The 25,890-nt window shown below is 39.4% G+C and overlaps 5 protein-coding genes across 5 annotated transcripts; 3 read left to right on the top strand and 2 right to left on the bottom strand.

Annotated features, from left to right (window-relative positions):
* Window positions 1–236: 236 nt before the first annotated feature.
* Window positions 237–1,746, bottom strand: LOC6043120 (ornithine decarboxylase). Its single transcript, XM_001855881.2, has one exon. The coding sequence runs from the start codon at window positions 1,654–1,656 to the stop codon at window positions 409–411; it is 1,248 nt and encodes a 415-aa protein (XP_001855927.2). The 5' UTR covers window positions 1,657–1,746; the 3' UTR covers window positions 237–408.
* Window positions 1,747–4,283: 2,537 nt separating this feature from the next.
* Window positions 4,284–5,242, top strand: LOC6043119 (ornithine decarboxylase 1). Its single transcript, XM_038255027.1, has one exon. The coding sequence runs from the start codon at window positions 4,362–4,364 to the stop codon at window positions 5,127–5,129; it is 768 nt and encodes a 255-aa protein (XP_038110955.1). The 5' UTR covers window positions 4,284–4,361; the 3' UTR covers window positions 5,130–5,242.
* Window positions 5,243–5,250: 8 nt separating this feature from the next.
* LOC119765944 (antizyme inhibitor 2-like) lies at window positions 5,251–5,891 on the top strand. The gene has a single exon (XM_038250222.1). The coding sequence runs from the start codon at window positions 5,251–5,253 to the stop codon at window positions 5,605–5,607; it is 357 nt and encodes a 118-aa protein (XP_038106150.1). The 3' UTR covers window positions 5,608–5,891.
* An 11,651-nt stretch (window positions 5,892–17,542) lies between these two features.
* Window positions 17,543–24,681, top strand: LOC6043117 (ornithine decarboxylase). The gene is given in 5 exon segments (XM_001855866.2): window positions 17,543–17,825; window positions 22,524–22,665; window positions 22,744–23,181; window positions 23,183–24,082; window positions 24,322–24,681. Coding segments are annotated over 3 exon segments (1,278 nt in total). The 5' UTR covers window positions 17,543–17,825; window positions 22,524–22,665; window positions 22,744–22,885; the 3' UTR covers window positions 24,404–24,681.
* Window positions 24,497–25,757, bottom strand: LOC119766904 (TATA-binding protein-associated factor 2N-like). Its single transcript, XM_038253349.1, has one exon. It carries the CDS (start codon window positions 25,629–25,631, stop codon window positions 24,702–24,704), a length of 930 nt encoding a protein of 309 aa, XP_038109277.1. The 5' UTR covers window positions 25,632–25,757; the 3' UTR covers window positions 24,497–24,701.
* Window positions 25,758–25,890: the final 133 nt, after the last annotated feature.

The raw sequence follows: 25,890 nt of genomic DNA, 5'->3' as shown, positions 1-25,890 counted from the left end.
GCTATGAGACGCGGGTTCGATTCCCGCCTTATCCATTGAGCTTCTATCGGATGGTGAAGTAAAACGTCGGTCCCGGTTTCTCCTGTCTCGTCAGAGGCGCTGGAGCAGAAATCCCACGTTAGAGGAAGGCCATGCCCCGGGGGGCGTAGTGCCAATAGTTTCGTTGCGTTTCGATTAAAAAAATACACTTACTCATGGCACATGTTCAACACGAAAAATAATAAGTCAAAGTTTGATTTTCTCCCTAATATATTTAATTTAAATTTAATAATTAAAGAATGGTGCATGAACAATTTTAAATTATAAATTAGGCTATCAAGATCACAAACGTCATAGAAACATGCCTTAGAAATATCACTAGATCAATATAAAAATAATAAATAGCTATTACAAAACATCAAATCAACCCTAGTGAACCTTCCGCTTCGTCCGCCTGTTTCGCTTCTCCAGCTCCAGCTGCTCCCACGACCTCCTGCTGATGTACACCATCACCTTGGGCTTGGCAAACCCGTTGAAGTTGGTCGCCAGAACCGTTCCGTACGCTCCCATATCGTCAAACACGAGGAAATCCCCGATCTGCAGCTCCTCCATGGCCATTCCCGATAGAATCAGGTCCGTTGAGTCGCACGTAGGGCCCCACAGGGTCGTCGAGAACAGCTCCCTCGAGCGAACCAGCTGTCGATTTCCGGGAATGACCTGCGGCGGGTACTTGCGAGGATTCAGCCAGTCGAACGAGCCGAACAATCCGTCGTTGAGATAGTACATCAGCTCTCGGACGGTTCCCTGGGGCGTTCGTACGATTCGCTTTGACTGAACGTTTGCGATCAGCGTTACGGCTGAAGCGACGTAATAGGTTCCTGGTTCTGCAATGACCCGAACATTCGACTTCAGGGGGAAGAATCGCTGGAGAGCTCCGTTGATGGTGGTTGCGTACGGATCGATGGGTTTGTCGTGATCTCCCGGATATCCGCCACCAATGTCCAGCAATCGAAGATCGAATCCGAGGGATTGAGCGTAATCGAACAACTTTTTGGCTGCCTTGATGGCCCCGTAGAAACACTCATGATCACTGTTACCCGAGCCAACGTGGAAGCTTATCCCAACCACCGACAGTCCAAGTGATTTGGCATAGCGCAGGAGTTGTGGAGCTTCATGCTCCGGATCACATCCGAACTTTTTGCCCAGTGACACTTGAGCGTTGGCCGAGTCGTAACGGATGCGTAGAACCAACGACGCTTCCGGATGCACTTGATTGATCTTGTCCAGTTCGATCTCACCGTCAAAGGTCATCAGATTTATCCCGCAGGCCTTCGCGTACACCAACGAGTCAATCGATTTGGCCGTGTGAGCGTAGATGATTCTGGACGGATCTCCACCCCGTTGAAGCACGAGTTCAATTTCAGCCTTCGAGGCACAGTCGAAGCCAGCTCCGAGCGCGATCAAAGTTTGCACAATAGCTGGATCGTCGTTACACTTGACGGCGTAGAACGGATCCACGCGGGGCAGCTTCCGTCGCCAGTTTTGATGCTTGGCCACGACGTCGTCCAGGTCCAGGATGTGCACCGGTTCATCCTTGGGTCCTTGCGATACCACCAACTCGATCACGTCCTTCACCGACGAGTCGTCCTCGAGCAAATTGTACCGAATCTTGCGCATCGTAACTATCGTCCCGTCCCGAAACCCGCTTCGAACGACCCAATTCAACCGACTAATCCCTTGAGACCTTCCACTAAGGTCTTTTATAGTACAAACGTTGAGAGAATACCCGCGCGGCAGTGGGAAAAATTCCAGATCACCAGTACTACTTATGAATGAATGAAACACCGTTCTCAGACTCGATGTTCTGAGCTTCAACACCTTCGTTAGGAGGGGCTTTCGTAACGCCTCGGAAAATGTTCTCGCGCTGATTGTGATTCCCGATGCTCAGCGATCCTCAAAGTATCCAAGTGATGATCCATGTAAGATGTGTGTTTGTGACAGATTCGAGCAATTAATTTTGTTTTTATAATTTGTGCGCACGAGATCAACAGATCTTGCGCAATTAAGCTATCGCGATTACAAAGTAGCGTACAGAGGTGTTTATTTAATTTTTAGTATCTTGCTGGAGTTGCTATGCACAATTTATTTAATGAGGTTAGTTTTACCAGGGAGTCAGTTGCGTTGTATTTATTTGACAACGGGGATTACCAGACGGCTCATTAAGTCACTTTGGTGATTTTTTGGGTTTAGTACTGATGTAATCCACTATTTGACCACACGTGAACATCACGTAACAAATTGTGACTAATCAAAAACCTTCAAGATTGTCATTGGGACTCAAAACGGTTAGGTGAATCGGTGGAAATTATCGATACCGTTCGTGAATCATTAGGATAACTTTTCATTCAAACGTTATTTCTATATCTGACTCAGGTTGAACTACTCTCCGAAAAATCATCTGTACTGGAGAGCTGTAAACTTTCATCAATGAAACTGGGAGTTTATTCACACACCATCAATTATCCCAAGTTATGAATGGGTCATGTTCACTGATGTCCGATCTCAAATGATAACGCATTCATAAAAAAATGTTTAGCTAATTCCCACTATCGTTAGGCTTTCAAAGCATCAGACAGCAACGCACTAATTGCTCAGAACAGATGATTTTCTCACGCACCAGTTTCATCAGCCATTTACTGGCAGCGTGCAACGTTAGTTTATAGACGGAAACGATCGATTTGTCTGTTAATCGTTCAGTAAACACTGAATAAATAATTAAATGCAAATGTGCGAGTGCCTGTTAGTCAAAGCTGCAAAGATTCCACACAATACTTTCTTCGGTCAAGGATGATTGAGCAAAAACATCTTCATTTAAAACAAAAAAAAAGTTGAACAGTTTGTTTATCTATCTATATTCAATTCCATCAAAAGATCTAATACAAAATGCGATACAGAATAGATGGAGCAATTCTTTGAAATCAGCATGATCAGAATGTTTGATGAAACTGTATCGTGGGAAAAAAATAATGCATAACATTTTTGCTAGACTATCGCATATCAGTCTGTTTATTGACGTGTTTATCAGTTGATACACAATCTAACTGGAACCTGTAACATTTTTATTTATATATCAAGGTTATAATTGATTTGTGAGTACTTATTCAATCTCGGGAAAAATACTTTTTGCAACTGTTTTTAAAATTCTACTTCATTCATCCCTTAATTTAGAACACGTGCATTAAAGATACAATACAGTCTGAACAAAATTATCCGAAATCCTCTGAAAAACTGAAAAAAAAATCCAACATTCGGAAAATCAAATCATTTGATGATACACTCAAACCCCGATGGTTTGACACCAACTGTTGTCAAACGAACGGGGTCACGTTTTAGTTTGACACCCCTTTTACACGGAGTTCACACACACTACTAAACGTTTGTTTTGAAAGTGTGCGTGAGCGCCGTGTAAAAAGTGACAGTTCGTCCCTTTTTAGTTTGACTTTGACCAACCAACGGGGTACAAACTAAAAAAGTGTCAAACGAAAAAGTGATCAACCACCGGGGGTTGAGTGTAGAATCCGATTTGTTAATGTCTTGTTCATGTTCTTGAATTTTAAATTTCCCGAAAATTCAGGGTCGTTGAGATCATATATTATATCAAAAATGCTCAAAAATGATTAAAAAATAGTGATCCAGGATGACAGCCAAAATGGCGTTGATGAAATATTGAGAAAATGCCATTTGGTAATGTGTGCGTGATTCTACTAAGTCCTAACAAAAAACAACACTCTTCATCAGTTCGATTACCTCACATCTGAAATTTACCCAGACTCAAATGTTGTAATTGAATCGATAGAGTATTCCAACAGTATTTAATGATTCACGTGATTAGAACACTTTGTTTACATCAATTAGACTTGTGAAGTGATTAATGTTGATGATTAATGGCTATCCTCACATTGGCATGAAAAAAAGTACCAAAAATTACCCAAGTGACAACAATTTCTCATTCATTCTAAAAAACCAATTAAAATGCATTTTTACGTTACGTTTTTCGTGCACACAAATTATAGCTGAAACTAAACAAACATTTAATTGCCCGAATTTGTCACAAACACACATCTTACATGGATCATCACTTGGATACTTTGAGGATCGTTGAACATCGGGAATCACAATCAGCGAGAAGGTGTTCAAGCTTTCAGATCGCTTCTCAGCTGAACATTCATTCATAAGTAGTACTGGTGATCAAGATTTTTTCCCACTGCCGCGCGGGTATTCTCAACGTTTGTACTATAAAAGACCTTAGTGGAAGGTCTCAAGGGATTAGTCGGTTGAATTGGGTCGTTCGAAGCGGGTTTCGGGACGGGACGATAGTTACGATGCGCAAGATTCGGTACAATTTGCTCGAGGACGACTCGTCGGTGAAGGACGTGATCGAGTTGGTGGTATCGCAAGGACCCAAGGATGAACCGGTGCACATCCTGGACCTGGACGACGTCGTGGCCAAGCATCAAAACTGGCGACGGAAGCTGCCCCGCGTGGATCCGTTCTACGCCGTCAAGTGTAACGACGATCCAGCTATTGTGCAAACTTTGATCGCGCTCGGAGCTGGCTTCGACTGTGCCTCGAAGGCTGAAATTGAACTCGTGCTTCAACGGGGTGGAGATCCGTCCAGAATCATCTACGCTCACACGGCCAAATCGATTGACTCGTTGGTGTACGCGAAGGCCTGCGGGATAAACCTGATGACCTTCGACGGTGAGATCGAACTGGACAAGATCAATCAAGTGCATCCGGAAGCGTCGTTGGTTCTACGCATCCGTTACGACTCGGCCAACGCCCAAGTGTCGCTGGGCAAAAAGTTCGGTTGTGATCCGGAGCATGAAGCTCCACAACTCCTGCGCTATGCCAAATCACTTGGACTGTCGGTGGTTGGGATAAGCTTCCACGTTGGCTCGGGTAACAGTGATCATGAGTGTTTCTACGGGGCCATCAAGGCAGCCAAAAAGTTGTTCGATTACGCCCAATCCCTCGGATTCGATCTTCGATTGCTGGACATCGGTGGCGGATATCCGGGAGATCACGACAAACCCATCGACCCGTACGCGACCACCATCAACGGAGCTCTCCAGCGATTCTTCCCCTGAAGTCGAATGTTCGGGTCATTGCAGAACCAGGAACCTATTACGTCGCTTCAGCCGTAACGCTGATCGCAAACGTTCAGTCAAAGCGAATCGTACGAACGCCCCAGGGAACCGTCCGAGAGTGATGTACTATCTCAACGACGGATTGTTCGGTTCGTTCGACTGGCTGAATCCTCGCAAGTACCCGCCGCAGGTCATTCCCGGAAATCGACAGCTGGTTCGCTCGAGAGAGCTGTTCTCGACGACCCTGTGGGGCCCTACGTGCGACTCGACGGACCTGATTCTGTCGGGAATGGCCATGGAGGAGCTGCAGATCGGGGATTTCCTCGTGTTTGACGATATGGGAGCGTACGGAACGGTGCTGGCGACCAACTTCAACGGGTTCGCTAAGCCCAAGGTGATGGTGTACATCAGCAGGAGGTCGTGGGAGCAGCTGGAGCTGGAGAAGCGAAACAGGCGGACGAAGCGGAAGGGACATTGATAGAATGCAAAATTGTTTGTGTCTTCTCAATTCATGTTTGCAGTTTTACCAGTTTTTGTTTATCAGTTTTCATTTATTTATTATACATATTTATTTATTCTAGTCTAGTCGCAGGATCAATATTTTTTTAAATTTAATCCATAATTTTAAATTGTGCCAAATAACTTTACGCACAGACAATGTCTGTGGTTTACGTCTGTTCTGTATAACAGTTAGCAATTTAATTAGCCCTTCAATGTGTCACTCTAATATTAATGAATCTCGTTAGATGTTATTATAAAATATTCGGCTGAATTATGTAATTTAAATTATTTATTTTGCATGTTCATCGATTAGTATTATTAAATAAAACAGTAACAAAACTACATTCCGTGTCAAAACAATTATCCGAATATCCCAAGTTCATGAATCACTTATCGTAGTGTGACTTTGTCATTTAGTTGATCTCCAAAATCACCCGTCCTTTATATGATGCAATCTTACTTAATTTGTTGTATAAGCCACAAAAAAAATATTATCGAATTCTAGGAAAGTCATTCAATAACGACAGCCTTAATGACAATCGAATGGTCACTTTCCGCTTATGTCACCTGTTCAGTTTGGCCCCATTTCCTGTACCACGGTAATCCCCTCATTGTCGAGTGTGCTTCTTGATGTCTGCATGCCACACGAACTACACAGGGTTTATTGATATGAAAATCCACCAATCCAGACCAGACGGTAAGGCGATGGGAAGTACCGATAATACAGCAACAGTTTGTGTCACTTCATGAACTAACCACTCCAAGGTTGAAATCATCTTGCTAATCAATCCTGGTTTGATTATAGTTTAGACAGGTGTGCCGACACTATCCAGTGAGCTGTTCTGTATGATTGTAGTTATTCGTTTCATGTAACTAATCGTTATCAATAAATAGAATAATCACTTCAATAAATATGTCAAGTCTGAAAACTATTTAATATTTGTTTTGTCAAAAAAAATCGCCAATCAGCCCCGTATCACGTGCCGCAAAAATGTCCGCATGATCATCGAACAACGGCGCGGGCATGACGTTCACAACCTCGCTCTAATTTGGAGGATCGTCTCTAAGTAAATTACACATTTGGTAACAAGGGGTGCCACCGAATCAATCCCCTGCGGACTCTGATCATTCGACCACCAGCGATAACGAAAATGTGGCGGCAAAGGACCGACTGGCACACAGCCTTAATTCCTCAACGGGAAAGGTAACGTTTCCATGTTTTGATCAGTTATAATGCGGTTGAAAGTATGGAAAGACCATGATTCCAGATTTAAAGCTAGTAAGAAGATTATAGTTTCGATAACACAAGCAAAATAAAACATAACAATGACGTTTGTTTTCGATTTTTATTCAAAGTCAAAGATATATTTTTTTCTACTACAGTAGTTGTTCGGTAACTGGGGTTGTTCAACTGGGCTGCTTTATAACTGGGCGCTCGATAACTGGGCCGTAGCCCAGTTAAAAAACAGACAAACGTCAAAAAACCAAAACAAACCGAAATCACCGAGGGGTTAATGGATGCAAAAATCATGTTCAACAAATAAAAAAAACTTTTTTCAAACTTTTATGTAATTTCAAGTCACAATTAGAGAAATATGAAAAGTTATCATTGTAATTGAATTTGAGCAACTTTTATTTTTATATTTCACCAATAAAATATTATGCATCGGTAGTCCCCTCGTTATTTTTCGTTCAGCCCAGTTAGCGAATAGCATTCGGTGACTGGGCTACGTTCTCAGCCCAGTTACCGAACAACTACTGTACAACTACAACAACTTTGTCTACATTCCATCCTACATTCAAAAGCTGCCATGTTGCATAATTAGTTTAATCATGCACGTCTTCATACAATTTTAAGGATAGGATAGGATTCATTCATAGGATTTTTCGGTCATGCAAAATGGGCATGTGAATATTCGAAAACCTATACAGCCATCCCTCATATTCGGAACAGTTTACAGATCAGCCAATGTTCAAAAAATAATAGAAAATCGATAATTGAACTTAATGATTCGCTTTTACCTTCATTTGAAAGCTTTTCTAGCGATCTTTCGAATGCTGTATCGAACAACTGCAAATTTTAACTTTTATGTCAAGTTTTTAAAGAAAAACTTTGACCCTTGAAATCCACAAATTCGGAACACTTTTTTCTGACGGATGTAAACAAACTTTGATTCTCTCCAGGAGTACATATTTTTTATAAAATAATGGCTTCACACACGGAAACCAACGAAACTCAAGCTTAGTTATGTTTTATGAATGGTCTAATAACTATTTTTGTGAAAATATCTGTTAAATTCTGGTGTTTCACAATTGTGGGAGGCACAATTATGAAACAGGCAATTTGGAGGCAGTTTTTTGCAGCTCTGAACAAAACAGTCTCGAAATGCAGTTTTTTATTCAAAAAGAAATCCTTTTGCTAGTGAAATAGCAAGAGAATATCCAAACAAAGGTCCTAAAATAGAAGGGTCGCCAGAAAAGATTCATTTGGCATGCTATTGACAAATGATCACAAAAGTGTTCCGAATTTGTGGGTGTTCCGAATATGTGGGATGACTGTATCTTGAGTTTAGATTTTCTGATCGATTTTATATCTTTGGAAATGTTTTAGGTTATGATTTGGACTTTTCAGAAAAAATGCTACACGGAAAAAAATTACGATTGTTCTATATTAGACTCGATTATAAGTTTCGATTATCCGAAGTTCGATTATCCGAAGGTGGGACATAAAAAAATCGTGATTCGATTATCCAAAGATTCGACTATCCAAAGTAAAATTTTTCGGAGACCTTCGGATAATCGAGTCTGGACTGTATTCACTTTCCATCACTAAAAGTTAAATTAAAAAACCTCTGAACTCTGATTTTTTTTTTTTTTTTTTTGATGCGTTCAAGGGGACCGGAGTTTATTATTATTTTTTTTTTTCATTTTTAGAGCAATAAAAAACTTACCTGGCGACAATGCCAGGCGATTCGAATAAGAAGCCGTGTGTATCTTTGGAGTGTACGCGCAATAAATAGAGCATGCAAAACCAAATTTTTAATCGAAAATGTCCCAAATTGACCTTCTTTTCGGTCTTTTCGGTCTCGATTATCCGATCTTTTCAAAATTTTCAAATCAAGACTAACATTTCAAAAGGGCCAAACATTCAATATTACGCCCTTTTATAATGTAAGTCTTGATTTGAAAATTTTGAAAATATTGTTTTCGAAAAGATCGGAAAATTTCTCAAATATTTGATATTTAAACAATGAAAATCGGACCATTAGTTGCTGAGATATCGACATTGAAAAATGGTGTGTTGTTTGGGTGAGACTTAGAAAAAATCCATTTTCCTTGTCTTTAAACCTTTGCATTGCAATATCTCAGCAACTAAAGGTCGTATCAACAAAGTCCGAATAAGCAAAATATAGAGAATTTTCTCAGCTTTTCAAAAATATTTTTGACAAAAGTAGGCAAACATGTGCACTAATTTAAAAAAATGAAAAACTTCGACTATTTTCAAAAAAGTCACCTAAATATGGATTTAACTTGAAAACGGTGCACTTTATCAAAATTTCAGTAAAGTATTTTTGTATTGCAAATTTGATTTTACATCGAAAAATGAAGTTAAACAATTTTTGCGACCAAAATTTCGATTTTTTGAAATAATCAGTGTTGATTAAAAAATTCATAACTCGGTCAATGATTTTTTGCACAACCTGAAAATTTCTGAAAAGTTGGCATTTTATGTCCTCTAAAACATATAAAAAAATAAAAATAATTAAAAATAGTGTTTTTTGCAAATCAAGTTTTAGTGATAAAAAGTTAAATAAAAAAATCACCAAATTTGTTTTACCGTGTACTATTTTTTTCCAGTGTACAACTTTGCCGAAGACACCAAATCGATCAAAAAAATCCTTCGAAAGATACAGATTTTTGAATTTTCACATATCATTTTTGTATGGACAGCTGCCAAATTTGTATGGAAAATTATATGGACAAATAAATGATGCAAAATGGCTTCTTTGGGCATACCGAAGGCACCAAAAAAGTTTCAGTCGGATTAAAAAATACAAAAATTAAAATTTAAGAAAAAAGACCGATTCCGTAGAGAATTGCTCTACTGTAAAATACAGATTTCTCTGTATTATAGGTACCAATAGTCACAATAAACAGATCGAATCAATACCGATTGACGATTAAGGGTCAAATAGAGATAAGTGCAGTTCTGAGATCCCCAAGTGATGCACTGTATTTTTTTTTATTTTGGATTTTTTTTGTTTTAATTGACAAATTATTTTGGATTTTTTTTTGTTTTAATTGACAAGTTCTACCAATGAAAAAATAAACATGATTAACCCCATTTCAGTTTACTTTACAGGAAAATCAGTTAAATAAGTTGAAGTTTCTTTGAAAAGAAAAAAATCATGTACACGTCCAAACGTTCGTCGTTCAATTTGTAGTAAAAGCTTGAGTGAAAGGTTACATTTTTTCAACGCGAATCGTTAGCTGGGTGGTCTTAGGGAGCGTTCTTTTATTACGTAACGCAGTTGGGGCGGGGGGGGGGGGGCGGAGGCCGTGTTACGCTCCATACATTTTTTTTAAATTTGTATGGAAATTTTGTTACGAAGGGGAGAGGGGGTCTAAAAATCCGATTTTTGCGTTACGTAATAAAAGAACGCTCCCTTACCACCGTCACAAAACATCAACAAATAGAGAAATGTTTCATGAAAATTGAACAAAGGTCGAGGCAACATTTTCCAATTTTATGTGAACATGTATTTTTTTGGAATTAAATATGTCTTTATAGAATTTCTTATAATAATTACATTTCTGTTACATGCTAAGTGTAATGGCTAAATGCTCTTCATCTTTGATACATTTTTTGTTTTATTATTAACTGTTCACATTAATTTATTTCTTTCAAATTGCTTTACATTTTTGCATTTAATCGAATAAATTTGAGCAAAAAAGAAAAAAAATCACTTTAAATATATGAACATGTTTAACTACCAAACTCATAATATTCTTAAATTTTAAGATTTAAGCAAATTTCAAATTGAAGCGTAAGACAATTGCAGTAATTTTATAAACCTCACGACGAGACAGGCGTAAGATCTGTCACAGATAACTTGAGAGAGCGTGCGTCGAGAAATTTACGGAAAAGTTTGTTATTCAAATTGTCCGTCAAACAGCCCGATAAGATGTATGTCTAAAGTCCGCCAAAAATAATAACAAACAATCAGCTCGGTACCACGCACCACGAAGATGCACCCATGATCGATCTAGCAACCAGCGACAACCAGCGTGCCACTGACAACCTCGTGTTAATTGGAAAAGATTGTCTTAAAATACCTGCACGAAATCAGCTGAATCGAACGGGAGCTGCCGAACCAATCATCTTTAATAATTGGCGGCGTCCAAAAAGCAATGATACGAGAAAGTGACGGCACGGGTTTCTAGAACGACTTCAATCAATTACCAAAAGCCGGTATGTTTGATCGCGGCGTCCAGATTTCATTGTGGAAAAATAGTCATCCGAAGTAAATGCGCCATTCAATTGAGTGTACGCAAACAAATCCAAATATCAGACACATATCACTCTCGGAACACTCAATGAATGCATTTTAATTTAGTCGTATAAAAAAATCCCTCAAGCATTTCGACTTAGAATCACAAAATTATACATTTTCGCTTTTTCAGAAAGTTGAATTCGTATGAAAGAAGTACATTGCTGAATTGGGAACTCTTCTTAAAGTTATGAGCACTCAGATTTTTTTTTTGAAAATTAAAAATGTTAAGATAAAATTGATAAGAATTCCTAGCCAGAAAATTCTAAATATTTGAGCGTAATCTAATTGGAACCAATATAGCACAAATGTGCTAACAATTACCCTACACAAACTCAGAGTTTGTAAAAAAAAAAACTCAAACTATCATCCAAACAACTCGTTATCAGCTGTCCGCTAATGCACAATTTCAAGTCCTCTTCTTTTCGGTGGGTTCCTTCTTTTCTGTACGTGAATGCTAACAAAGAAACATTACTCTGTCACGTCACCTTAAAACTAGGGGGACTCCAATAAGCACCATCAGAGCAGAGACAGCAGCAGAGGAGGAGGCAAGAAAGGTGGCGAAGGATCAGCCAATAGGAAGGAGAGGAAAAATCTTTACCTCGATCGGGGTCGAGGAAAGTCCGACCCCGGATTTTTGAAATTGTGTACAGTCATCGTGACAAGTGCTGCATCTTTAGAAGATCGATCTGTTGCTGAGGATTGTTTGTTCATGCTTAGAACGAACAAATTGCATAACAATAAACATTAAAAAAGCATTTACACAAGAAAAAAAATTTGATTCATTTTAGATTAAACTAACATTTTAAATCAGGCCTGCCCAACGTCCGGCCCGCGACGGATTATTCTATGAACGGCTCTTAAGGCTGTTCACGAAACATTCATCAATTAAATTGAGTGTCTAAATTAAAAAAAAAAACTTTAGATAAAAAAATTAAGTACAGTAACAAAAATTGGATAAGCTGTTTTTTTTTGTTTTTTTAATATTTACAATGTTGCTAATTCAACGATGATTTGGATTTAACCTATGAATTTTCATGAAATATTTTATTATCATTTCTATATTGATTATTTCAGAATCAATTATTAAACCTGAAAATAGCGCTAAAAAACAAAACTATCCATTTTATTAAAAAAATATATATATATATAAATAAAAAAATCATGGATTTTTGTCAAAAAAATTATTAAGATGCACAAAATTTAAATTTCTTACAGTTTTTACTGTGCTTACTTAAAATTGAAGTTTTTCATATTTGAGGAACTTGCTTAATTTTTTTCAATAAATTAGAAAGTAAAAAAAGGTTTGTTCAAGAAAAATGCCTTAAAACGCAAATTTATCATACTAAAAATAAAAATCGCTGCAAAGAATTTTAAAATATCATAAAAATATTAAAAATTACTTAAAAATCAGGTAAGTGCACCGTTTTCAAGCTAAAGCCATTTTTAGGTAATTTTTTTGAAAACAGTCGAAGTTTTTCATTTTTTGAAATTAGTGCACATGTTTGCCCACATTTGAAAACCTGAGCTTTGTTGATACGACCCTTAGTTGCTGAGATATTGACATGCAATGGTTTAAAAACAGGAAAATTGATGTTTTCTAAGTCTCACCCAAACAACCCACCATTTTCTTATGTCGATATCTCAGCAACTAATGGCCCGAATTACTATGTTAAAGTATGAAACATTCGTGATTTTTTCCGATCTTTTCGAAAACAATATTTTTAAAATTTTAAATCAAGACTAACATTTCAAAAGGGCGTAATATTGAATGTCTGGCCCTTTTGAAATGTTAGTCTTGATTTACATTTTTTTGAAAACATTGTTTTCAAAAAGATCGGAAAAATTATCAAATGTTTCATATTTAAAAAAAAATTAAAAACTGCGACTTTTTTCAAAAAATTGCCTAAAAATGGCTTAAACTTGAAAACGGTGCACTTAATCAAAATTTCACTAAAGTGCTTTTTGAACATATCAAAACATGGAAAAAGTTAAAAATAGTGTTTTTTTTGCAAATCAAGTTTTATTGACAAAAAGTGAAATCAAAAATCACCAAAAAAATGTTTTACCTTGTATCATATTTTTTCAGTGTAGTTCTTATTCTTACCTACAACTTTGCCCAAGACATCAAATCGATCAAAAATTCCTCCAAAAGATACAGATTTTTGAATTTTTATACATCATTTTTGTATGGACAGCTACCAAATTTGTATGGAAAGATAGATATATGGATCTTATCTGCTACACGACTTTATATATTTGTTTATTTTAAAAGGACCTATTAAAAAACATTTTATGATTTTTTTATTATTTCAACATTTAACAAACATTTGTTCTGGCCCGCCAGTGCTTCAAAAAAAATGAAATCTGGCCCACAGGGCCAAATGGTTGGGCACCCCTGTTTTAAATCGACACTTACACTTATTGAAAATAGAAAATCGGATGCATTAAATTATAAAAAAACTATCAAAATTGCTTAAATTTGGCATGAAAAATTAGACCTATTTTTGTTTGGCGTTAAGGGATGTCCTATCCGAACTAGGGTGGTCCAAAAAATTTTGTGTTTAACGATTTTCGCTTAAACCATTTTTGTTTTTCTAAAATTATATCTCTACACAGCAACTTTCTTTCACTGAATTTCAGTAAAAATTTACTGAAATCTGCACTACTGAATCTTCAGCAAGTTTTTCAGTAAATAGTAAATTGCTGAAACTTCAGTTTCCTGAAACCAATCAGGATGACAGATGGTTAACTGGATTTTCAGTAAGTTTGAAAATGTCAAAATGACGTAAAAAAAGCTGAATTTTCAGCAATCGAAAATCTGTCAAATAAAACTGAATTTTCAGTAAGCACGAATTGTCAAACAATACTGAATTTTCAGTAATTCTTTACTGTCAAACTGAACTGTGTCTTCAGTTAATCCGTATAGACGAATTCAGTTTGAAATGGCCGCTAGGTGGCCAATGGTGTTAGAAATGACAGCTTCCATGTATTTGAATATGGGAGCTCAGGAAAACTCAATTTTTAAGCAATAAAATGATTATTTATGATAAGAGTATTGATTGATTAGGTGCACAAAATGTGTCTAGAATATTATTAAAATAAAACTGTTCGAAAATTTGCAATCGAGATAAGTACACCATTCGATTCAGCAGGAATTTTGGGCACCAAAAATATATAGTTTTCATATGTTAAGTATTTTATTTTTAAAGAAAATTAACAAAAAGTATGAAAATCGAGACATTTAGTATGGGAGCTGTCAAATCTCTCACCATCAAAAAGCAGCGTTGAGCTTTCGCTGGATTTGTCTACAGGCCTGGGTGAAACTGGAATCACTAAAATGGCCAGAGCTCAGCGAAAACTCGACCAATTGGCATACTTCTTTATTAGTTGAACTCGTTAGAATGTCTTTTTTTCCAAAAATGACCCGCAGAACCCGGAAATGTTCCGGTGGCCGGAGATATTCCGGTGTGTCTCTGGGTCAAAGTGGGTTAAAAATTGCCATTTTTGGGTCCCTCATAATTTTTTTACAGAACTCTTGGGAAAAATAAAAAACGATCTTTGTTCTAACCGCAGACAGTGCTGACCGTGGATATTGAACCACCGTGGATTTTCCGGATTGAACGGGCAGGTTTCCTACCCCGAGGACGCGGATAAAATCTCAACTTACAACTTACGCTTCCAGAACAAACTAAAATGGCGACCAAATAGACTGGCAGAGCAAATGTCAGAAACATAAATAGACTGGCAGCAATGTTACTAATTTTCAGTAAATTTGATACGGTTTACTGATTTTCAGTAATTCCAAAAGACTAATGCTGAATTTCAGTAAAAATAGGATTACTGAAAATTTTCAGTAAACTTATTTACTGAAAACGAACATCAGAATTTGGTGTGCAGCTGAACCAATTTCAATTCACCACGTATCAAAAGTAAGATTAAACACTGAACATTTTTTTAATGATTTTTCAGGATGTTTTACGTAACATATCCGAAAATGGTGAATATCCTTTAAAGTCCAGACTCGATTATCGAAGGCCTCGGAAAAATTTCACTTCGGATAATCGAATCACGAAAAACAAATTTTTTTTCGTTGTCTAATCTTCCATTGTTGACCAAAGGTATGACCCCTAAACTACGCTAAAATTATTTAGAATCTTTAAATTCAAGATGGCGGCCAAAATGGCAGTGATGCAATATTGAAAAATGCATTTTATTTTTTAAAAGGCAATCAACAACTCAAATTTGACTAAAATGGGGTCGTACAACTCAAATTTTATGTTAAAAACAAGAAAATGAAAAAATACGAAATTTCTTTTTTTTTTTGTTCATGATTCGATTATCCCATACAAACCTTCCAGTAATCGAACTTCGGATAATCGAAACTTCGGATAATCGAGGCTACGGATAATCGAGTCTGAACTGTACCAAGATTCTAAGATATAATTTTAAGAAAAAAAACGGATTTCGGTGAATTACGTATACGTAACAATCGAACTCAAAGTACCATGCTTCTCCATTGAAATGAGTTCAAAGTACCGATATTTTTTTATTTTTTTAAATCACATCTCAGAATCCTGTTTAAGATATTCAACATTTTTGGATATTTACGTAAAAAATCATGAAAAAAATATTTTCAGCGGTGAGGTCCCGAGACTTTGAAATCAAAGTTTTCATTTGACCAAACGTTTGGTTCAGCTGATCCGGAGATATGATTTAAAAAAAAAAGTTTTTTTTTTTGGGAAAATGGTCAGACGCCAAATTGACAGTAAGGGTATTTTGGCCTAGGAAGTCCCAGGTCAAATTTGAGCCAAATCGGAGCACTTTTGATCTGGATCCTGCTGGTTTGAGGTGGAATCGCTGTACAAAGTGATTTGGAAATTGTAAACCAAAGATGGCGCTTATGCTTAGAGTGATAAAATAAATAAAAAATACAAAAACTATAAACTTCGATCCGTAGCTAGATTATCCGAAGGTATCTTAGAAACTTCGGATAATCGAGTGTGACCTGATTTAGACATAGATCCGAAATGAAATTTTGGCGAGGACTTCGGATAGTCAAACATACAATGAACATAAATTAAAAAAAAAATGAAAATATAATCAAGAAACCAAAATAAAAATAAAAATAACAATACGCGAAAAACTGTGTAAATAAATCATCGCTTAAATTTGTATATAACAAATTAGAGCATCTCTATTAATCCTCCAATCTAACCCAATCCGCTGATCCGCTAATCTTGAAGACTGCCTGTCTGGCTAGTAGATCATTGTCATACTTCCACGACCAAGATCACCACCACCACCACCACCACGATCCACAGTCTATTCATCTTTGACCTGAACTCGGTCGGCGCTCTATTCTTCCAACACATGATTGCACATGATCATCTCCGTCTTCAGCGTCATCCACGCTCTCTCTCTCTCTCTCTCCCTCTTTTTCATGCTGCACCAAGCACTTTAGGACTTTAGCGCCCCGTTATCAGCCGCCAACAGTGGTCCGCTCTGGGCCGAAGTTGGTTTAGCCGTTCCTTTCCTCCGGCCCGACCCATCGACATCCGTTGGGCAGTGTCCGCTGTGGCAAACGGCGCAGCGCATTGTAATACCCGCTGGAGATGGGTTTCTTGAGGGAAAAGCCCCCTGGCCGTGTGTCTTGTAAACCTTTTTTTACGATTGTGGTGTGGCACTTGCTGTAAACAAAACAAAACCACCTTAAACTAGCTCAGAGAGCGAGCGAGAGAGAGAGAGTGAATCTCTTCAGCGTGACCGGCTTAACACAAAGAGAACGCGAGAGAGTGAGAGAAGCGACTGCGATCGCGATTGTGATTGTGTTGGTGGAGCGATCCGCTCACCATCCCATTTTGAACCACTTTTGGAAGTCTGCTGAAAGAGTGATTCCTTAAATGTTAAAATAACAAATTACCGAAAAAAGTAGTTGATGACAACGAGAGACAAAAAAAGTCACTCTCCAAAAACAAATATATCCTCGGGAATCGAGCCGTAGCTCTTTGATTTGTGTTGTTCCTCTTTACCCCTGCGCTACGAAGGCTTAACACAGTTGTTGTCAGTAATCTTTTGTTTGGGTGTAGGTATAATCGAATAAATGAAAAACAATGAAACAAATTTTAAATAACATTTTTCAAAAATAAAGAAAAGGTAAATTTTGTCATTCCAATAATCAATTTAACCAATGTCCTTTAATCTCAACTTCCAATTTAAATCAAGTGTATTGTAAAAGTAGAATTGAGATAACACCAACACAACCAAAAAAGTTTTGCTTTTCTCTCAATTTCTCTCTACCAATGCATTCAGCCTGTGGGAGAGTGAGAGTGAGCGACAGACGTATAAAAGGCCACATTCGGAGCTGCATTCGTAAGAATTGCCTTCCAACTTCCCTACCGTGACCATCCTTCTCGTCGTCGTCGATTCCGTGTGGTGAAGTACCAAGTGCCCCGAGTAGTGCAAAGTGGCTCAAGAGTGAAAAATAGTGCATTCCGTTTTTTTTGTGTTATAAATTTTTGGTGTTTTTCCCCGGAATATTAACAAGTTGCCGCATGGTTGCCGATAGTGGACGCTAAAGCCAACCCTTAAGCGATCCATCATTTTCCTTCCTCGGCGCAAAATTTCGAGAATTTCTCAACAGGTTAGTCTAGAAGCATCGAAACGTCGCGATCACGATTAGTCATCCAATTATCGATCTGGAAATTTTGTCACACAGCTGCTAGTGAGCGATTGTTGTGAAATAAACAACTTAGTTAGTGTGGAAACCCAAAGAAGACTGTAATTTGGGGAATTTTCCTGTGAGTTGTTCGATCTATTTCTGGGCAATGGCTGCCACACTTTTGTCTTTTTTTTCTACCGAAAAAAAGAACTGTTCTTTTGAAACGAAAAAAAAGATCCAACAATAAATAATACTGCATTTTACTGGAGGGTCAAGAACATCTAGAAGGAGTCAGTTTCGGAACGGAGCAGATAAAACCAGAAATCTGTGCTCGAAATTATGATTCACTCATGTTGTTTTTTTCTCTCTGTGCTTTTTCAAAGCCGATGTTATCGTCGAGCCAATCGTGGTGCCAGTCACCAAGTGGTCGTGAAAACGAAAATATTTATGCTTTCAAGAAAGAAAGAGCATGAGATAGGCTAGAGTTGCTAGTTTGGTTTTATTGAAAATAATTTACTCTTTTTTAAAGAAATACATTAAAAAAAACAACTTTTATGCTTGAAAACCGATAAAATTGTATTACAGTCCAGACTCCATACTTAGGATACTGGAACGACGAATGTATTATGTTAATGGTTGAGCATTAGTATGACTTAAGGAGCTATTAGACTATGGCAAACAAACAAACTTGCACTTGTTGTGTTTGACAGTTTGCCAAACAAAACGAAACGTAAGCAGGCTGACGTTTCTGCAAACAAACAAAGCAGGCAAACTGCCTAACTGTCAAATAGTGCGAGCTTGTTTGTTTGTTATTATGTTACATGTACATCCTTTATAAACTACTCTAACATAAGTTCAAAATCAAACCATCCACATTAACGACCCCCGGGTCTTTTGTGGTCTCTATTGCAAGTTTCTGCTCGAACCTAGGAGTCCGAAGGCTTGAATGAGGAGAGCACCCAAACCTCTTTGTACTCCAAGGAACCTTCCACCCCAGTGTTTGAACTGACGACCTTTGGATTGCGAGTCCAACCGCCGCCAGCGATTCCACCGGAGTAGGCCTTGGTTTGGTGTGTTGTTTGTACTTATGGCATGGAGACGACTCCTACATCTGGAATGACTTAACGGCCTAACAACCAAGGCCGGGACCGACATTTTACTTCCTCATCCGATGGAAGGTTGCTGCAGATGGGAATCGAACCCAGAATCATCCGCTTACAAAGCGGACAGCGTAACCATTCGGCCACGCACGGCCACTCTAACATAAGTTGGAATGTTTAAATCCAGGATGGTGGCAAAAATGGCGATGAAAACAACATTTCTGCGAGACCCGTTATAACCATTGAAAAAAAAAATACTAACAATTCTAGGTATAGTGATTATTGATAATCACAGTTATTGATTTAATAATAATAATACTTCGATGCCTCTATGCTCTTGTACTAAATTTTTATTATATTTTTTATAGATTTATTATTTCGTGATGATTCAGTTAACTGATTACATCACTTGTTAAATTTTTATAAATAAAAAAGTGTTTATTTATCCCTTTTTGTTATTTATGTCAGAAAGTTGACAATTTTTTCGCTTTGTTTTTATTCCGGATAACATGAATTTTGTAGGTCAAATATTGATTACGTAAAATTTGTTTGAATCTTATTCGGAGAAAATTTAATTTAATTTGTTATTTCAACCTTTTGTTTTTGCAAATCTAAAATCGATTTTCCGAAGCCTCGATCATCCGAAGTTTGATAATATGAAGCATCTTCAAACAAACTTCGGATACGTAAAATGCTTTGATAGGTTGGAGATTTTCCAGCAAAATAAAGAGTACAAATCTAGAGTATTTTTCTTTTTTGAAAAGGTCCTTTAAACTATTGTGTTTTATATGTTTGTAGGACCTTTTCAAATAAAACTCTGGAAATTAAATACGTACGGATTGCTAGGGAATCATTCTGACCATGGTAGAGAAGTGTTCAAAGTACTTCAAGAAGAAGTTTTCTTAACATTTTGAACAGTTCAAATAGTTAGTTAACTATAATTAAAGTGTCATGATTTTCTCAATGAACATGATTTTGAATCGCAAAACGGAATGAATTGGGTCCTAAAAAGAAAGCTAAGATTGCTGATATTATTGTTTACAGCGATAAAGCTTATTTTTCTGAGTACAATGACCGTTTGTACGACCACAAAGAGTTTAAAATGGATTTTTAAATCAATTTGGAAAAATTAACCTCGCGGTCCTTCTTGACAGAAAAGTTCCTACTTGACAGCTCGTTCCAAGGGGCCATAGTTGATCCATCGAAAAAATGTTGTCTTGTCAATATTTTTTTTCGCAATAAAATGAAAAAAAAGTGATCAGAACTTGGATCAGAAATGGGTTTTAATCGTGTTTTTTACCGTTGTACATAAAAATTTACATAAAAATTTACATCCAACTATCTGATTATTTGGACAATTTTTTACTAGGAGAAGATAAAATAAGTTTATAAATAATAAATGTTGTGATTCGTGCTTCGAATTCTGTTTAAAATGCAATATTAATCAACAATTTTATAAACAAATCAAGTTCAATAAAATGTCAGGCAAAATTGTGACTTTTTAATAATTTATCCTATCAAAGTCACCTCAGAGTTCAAAATAAGAATTTTCAACGCAACTTTTTTTTAAGCACCATTGGAAAAACTTTTTTAAGAAATAGCGCATGGACCTTGTGTGGCCTACCGCAGTACATGTTTTAAAAATGATAACCTTGAGAAACACGTTAACAGTTGAAAAATATTTCAAAAATAAATTGAAATCCCATCAATGTCCCCCCGGTTGACGGTAACCGAATAGCTTTTTTATTTTATTTTTTTTTTTTTCAAATCTTGACATTAAATTTTAGTTAAGCTGGACAGCAACGAAACATTCTAGCAGGGCTGGTTTTGTAAGAATCCTGCTAAAACAAGGAACATTTCTGCTAGAATGCTATAAGAATATCCAGCTCTTTTAGAACTCTGCTAGAATCCTGCTGGAACGTCGTGACTGGGTATTTTTATACAGTTTGGCTTTGTCAAGCTAACGGTGGTATTAGACTATGACAAACAAACAAACAAACTCGCATTTTTTACAGTTTTTTTTTCATAGGGTCCTATAAGCTATAATGTTTCATATGTTTATTGGACTTTTCAAAAAAAAAACTCTGGATCTGTTTGCGGAACCGTCAGCCTACATGCATTATGGTTTGTTTGCGAGTTGGCCGCAAACAAGTTTAGGAGCGAAAAAGTTCGAGTTTGTTTGTTTGTCATAGTCTAATACCTCCTTAACGGAGGTCCTGTTGTCTGGACTTCTCCAAAATTCCCTCCCTCAAAATTCAATGGAAAAGGCTTTTTGGTTAAATGAGTTAAATCAAGTTTAAGTTGAAACTAATTTACAAAAACGTTGATTCAAAGCTATATTAATACCGTTTTAGAGTTAAATGTTAATGTTATGATTTTTTTATATTCAGACGATAACCAGTTGATTTCCCGTTGCGTCATCAACCTCGGCCCTGCCTTTATCAACATCAAAGGGGGTCACTAAACCCTTAACATTCTTAATTCCCCGTCGCTCGCCCATCCACTTGTTGGCAACACTGGCCCATCATCAAAAATAAATACAAAAATCAGTCGCTTTCGCGCATGTGCTCAACTCAAGGCTCAACTCCACCAACTGGTATTGCCGTGTCGTCTCTCATAGACGAGCCACCCTTGGCAACAAATGTTTTTCTTTTCGTTCCTGCCGACGGACATTGGATGCCACACTCGAAGCTTCCATTCGATGCGGCACGCGAAACAATCCCACGATGAATTTGTGGGGGAAGGGATGTTGCGTAAATTACGTAGAACTCAGACGGTGACGTTAGAACTATCAAGTTTGCCCTTGAGTGTCATGTTGTAATTTTGAAATTCGTAAAAAGATGTTAAATGCTTTGTTATTTTGCATTAAATTTTAATAATCTTCAAATAAAAATTTTATGAGTTTAAAAAAAACTAAACTTGTGGGTGCAAAACTCAGCGAGGGCGAGCCACCGACGTCTTTCACATGAATGTGTCTAGCCGCAGGTCAAATTACGTCAACGACGATGACCCGCCGGCGGAAGCCGGCAGACAATGAGACGGACGTACAGACGTACCATTGTCCACCAAACGTGTTGGTGTAGCATGTCTTCGATGAATGAAGTCGCCACGTGCTCGACGCGATTCAATCAAAACTGATAACAGGAGAGTGGAATCTGGACTACTAGATGTGACGTCTTCAAGCGGAGGATGACTTACTCAATGCGGGAAATTTTTCTCAGAATGTTTGTTTGAGCATGCCTTCATGGCATAGCTTTTAAAAATGTCAGCAAATACACAACAAATTGGATGCTAAATATTAACGACCTTGAAGTTGGTCACTAAACTCTATGAAGAACGGTACAAAAAGTAGCGACTGCTGCGAACGATAGCGAAAAAACAAGCTGACGCGGAATGTTCCGTTATGATGACGGTGAGACAAAAAAAAATCAATTCCTAAATAAATTTGTCAATTTGGTCAAAAATTTCTTCCACAAACTAAAAATTTCAATTTCACGGCGAATCCTTGGCGAAATTGGAAACGATGTTTACGAAAAACATAACGCCTACTAACATGACTCTTTTCCTTCTACCTTTCCAGGACACACACAAGGGTCAGTTAGCCCTTCGTTCGGGCTCTGACCACAGTTCCAAACTTGACGTTGGGCTGATCAATTTCAACGGCGAACCACCCTGGTGACACGAGCTTTCGCTGGCTAACCCCCCGCGACACAGGCTGCCTCGTAAGTTGAATGTTTACGAGCAAATCATGAGCAGCGCGTGAATAATGTTCATTTCTTTTTCGTTGTTTCGTGTTACAGTTCGCTTTTATTGAAATATTTGAGACCACAATACACACACTTTCGCATCGGTTTTTGGATTTCCACGGATTACGTTCTACAACTGTTACAAGCCCTAGCATTCCAAACTAGACAAAACAAAACAAAAAAACCAAACATCAAAATGAAGTTCTTCTCGCCCGACTGTGAGCGCGTCCAGATTGTGGACGGGCAGGTGAACGTTCCGGCGATCATCGACGAGCTGACCGGTACGCTATCCAACGAGGAACCGTTCTACGTGATGGACATCGGTGATATCGTTCGCAAGCACCAGAACTGGATCGAGAAGATGCCGCGGGTGGTGCCGCACTACGCGGTCAAGTGCAATGACGCCGAGGTCGTGTGCTCGACGCTGGCCGCGCTTGGGGCCAGTTTTGACTGCGCGTCCAAGGGCGAAATCTCCAAGATTCTGGGGCTAGGAGGCCCCGGAACGAATCATCTTTGCGAATCCGATGAAGCCGAGCTCGCACCTGCGGTACGCCAACGCCAACAACGTCAAGACGATGACCTTCGACAGCGACACCGAGCTGCACAAGATCAGGAAGCTCTGCCCGGACGCCAAGCTGGTGCTTCGCATTCGCTGCGAAGCGGAAAAGGCCCAGTGTCCGCTGGGGAAGAAGTTCGGCTGCGATCCGGTCGAGGAAGCGCCGCGTCTGATCAAGATCGTGCGCAGTCTGGACATGGACCTTGTGGGGATCAGCTTCCACGTTGGTTCCGGTTGTGCGGACTTTCCGGTCTACTACAAGGCGATCTCGTACGCCCGGGACCTGTTTGACTACGCAGCGACTTTGGGCTACGAGCTGAATCTGCTGGATATTGGAGGTGGATTCCCCGGAGACGTTGGCACCTCGATCGACGAAGTTGCCATGATCGTCAACTCCGCGCTGGACAAGTTCTTCCCGGACAAGTCTGTGCGCGTCATTTCCGAGCCCGGACGGTACTACGTGGCGTCGGCCTTCACGCTGATCACCTGCGTCCAGTCGAAGCGCGTGTGCCTCAACGCCAAAACCGGTACCATCGATCGGATGATGTACTACCTGAACGATGGCGTTTACGCCAGCTTCAACAGTATCCTGTACGATCACCAGCACCCGCAGCCGAAGCTGATCGGCCAGCAGGGCGGCAAGGTGTACGACAGCACCATCTGGGGGCCGACGTGTGACGCGCTGGATCAGCTCATCGAGACGATCCGGATGCCGGAGCTGCAGATCGACGACTGGGTCGTGTTCGAGAACATGGGCGCGTACACGATCCCGGTGGCGAGCCCCTTCAACGGGTTCCCGCTGCCCAAGATCTACTGCTACATCAGCAAGGACACGTGGTAAGTTTTATGGATCCTGTCCAGCCCTGGTTTGACAGGTGTGGATCTTGTTCAACCCTGGATTGACAGGGGTGAACATGATCCACAAATCCAAACAGCAAAAATCAAGCAATGCAATATGTGTAGAGATGATAAAAGTGAAATGTTTGTTTACACTTCGTCTTTGGCACATTTACATTGTTTTGCATGAAATTGTTGGAATTAGCAGAATTCTGACCTTTTCCTTCTACTTTTCGCAGGGAAATGCTCAACAACATGTACCCACTGGAGGAGGAGAACTTTTGCTTCCCATCGGGAACCGAAATCGCAGTTTGCGCATGAACGTCAACAGCGACGACGTTAACGGCGACGACGAAGACTTCGACCAAGACCCGGCACAACGACGACGGACACGGAAATGAAACAAAATCTACATCCCTTTCAAACGATTATCATTTTATTCGTTCAAACTCGGCTAAGTTTAGTGCAAATTGCAACTTTACACGTTGTTTTAGTTCAATTGAAAAATTCAGAGTGTTGTATTTCAAATATTCCAATAAACGAAGAGGCAGCCTGCCCCTGCTCATATTGTTAGGAAATAAAGTATTATACAGTGTAAACATCTTCTATAATATATCATCTATCCCTGGTGGCCGACCACCTTCTGCACCTTCTCGTACAGCAGCTCCATCCGGCCCTGCATCACCGGTTGTCCTTTGCGGGTTTTGGCCGTCATCAGCTTGTGGCGTCGGTCCTTCTCCGTCTTGCGCTGCTGCTGGTCCTCGTCCCGGTCCTGCTGCTCGAACCGCTTGATGGCACGCGCCTGCGCCTCCAATCGCTCCGGCGCCAGACAGTAATTTAGCTTTTCCGGCTTCTCGGTGAACAGGTCGTCCAAATTTTGCTCCCCATCTTTTTGGTGGTTATGTTCGTTTGGCCCACGTGGTTTGTCGCCCCACTTAGCGCCTCCGCCATTATTTTGATTTTTGTTAAATGGCCGCCGGTCGCCTCCTTCCTGCTTTCCGTTGAAGCTCCTCTGGCCTCCCTGACCACCATGTGGCGGCCGTCGATCCGGGGGTCCTCCGCGCTGCCTATTTCCCTGGCTCTTAAATCCACCACCCCGTTGCGCTTGCCCTTGCTGCTGGTCTCTGTTGAACGGTTTATTTCCACCGTGGAACGGACGACGTTCTCCGTTTTGCGCTGGACCATCGGAACGATTTCCTCCAAACCGTTGCGTCTGACCTTGCTCATCCCTATTGAAAGGCTTATTTCCACCGAAGGAACGTCCACCGCCACGGCCTCCCCCAAAATTTCCGCGACCACCGCCTCCTCGGCCACGACCTCCCCCAAAACTTCCACGACCACCTCCGCCTCGGCCACCACCACCACCCCTAAAGTTGCTCTCCGAGTTGTGGTTCCGTTTTTGGAAGAATTTGTCATTGTTGGGTTTGCCTCCGCTGTGTTCCCGATTCTGACCGGTCCTAGGTCTGCCGCGGTCTCCTCCACCACCTCCTCGGCCTCGGCCTCCGCCTCCACGACCTCCGCCGCCGCGTCTGTTTGTGATGGCACCCATTTCTAACTAGCACCTGACTAAATATTTTTATCTCAAAAATCGAAAATGTTCCGCGCGATAGATGCACCACACCGTTCGACGAGGAATTCCGCGTGTTTGTAAACAAGCCGTTTTGAGCTGAACTGACAGATGCACACGCGTGAGGGGTGGCTGCTTTGGCATAACGAAATTTGACATAAAATTACGATAGCATCTTTTCAGAAAGTCAAAACTTGCAACCATATATGGTTTGTTAACATTTTTTACTTGGCACTTGCAC

Source organism: Culex quinquefasciatus, chromosome 2 (genome assembly GCF_015732765.1).
Source record: "Culex quinquefasciatus strain JHB chromosome 2, VPISU_Cqui_1.0_pri_paternal, whole genome shotgun sequence".
Lineage (NCBI taxonomy): Eukaryota > Metazoa > Arthropoda > Insecta > Diptera > Culicidae > Culex > Culex quinquefasciatus.
Note: the sequence above shows the minus strand (reverse complement) of the source record. Positions and strands in the feature narration are given on the sequence as shown.

Excerpts from the sequence above, each read along its gene's own strand:
- LOC6043120 (XM_001855881.2), bottom strand. The coding sequence starts at position 1,656 with ATGCGCAAGATTCGGTACAATTTGCTCGAGGACGACTCGTCGGTGAAG.
- LOC6043119 (XM_038255027.1), top strand. The coding sequence starts at position 4,362 with ATGCGCAAGATTCGGTACAATTTGCTCGAGGACGACTCGTCGGTGAAG.
- LOC119765944 (XM_038250222.1), top strand. The coding sequence starts at position 5,251 with ATGTACTATCTCAACGACGGATTGTTCGGTTCGTTCGACTGGCTGAAT.
- LOC119766904 (XM_038253349.1), bottom strand. The coding sequence starts at position 25,631 with ATGGGTGCCATCACAAACAGACGCGGCGGCGGAGGTCGTGGAGGCGGA.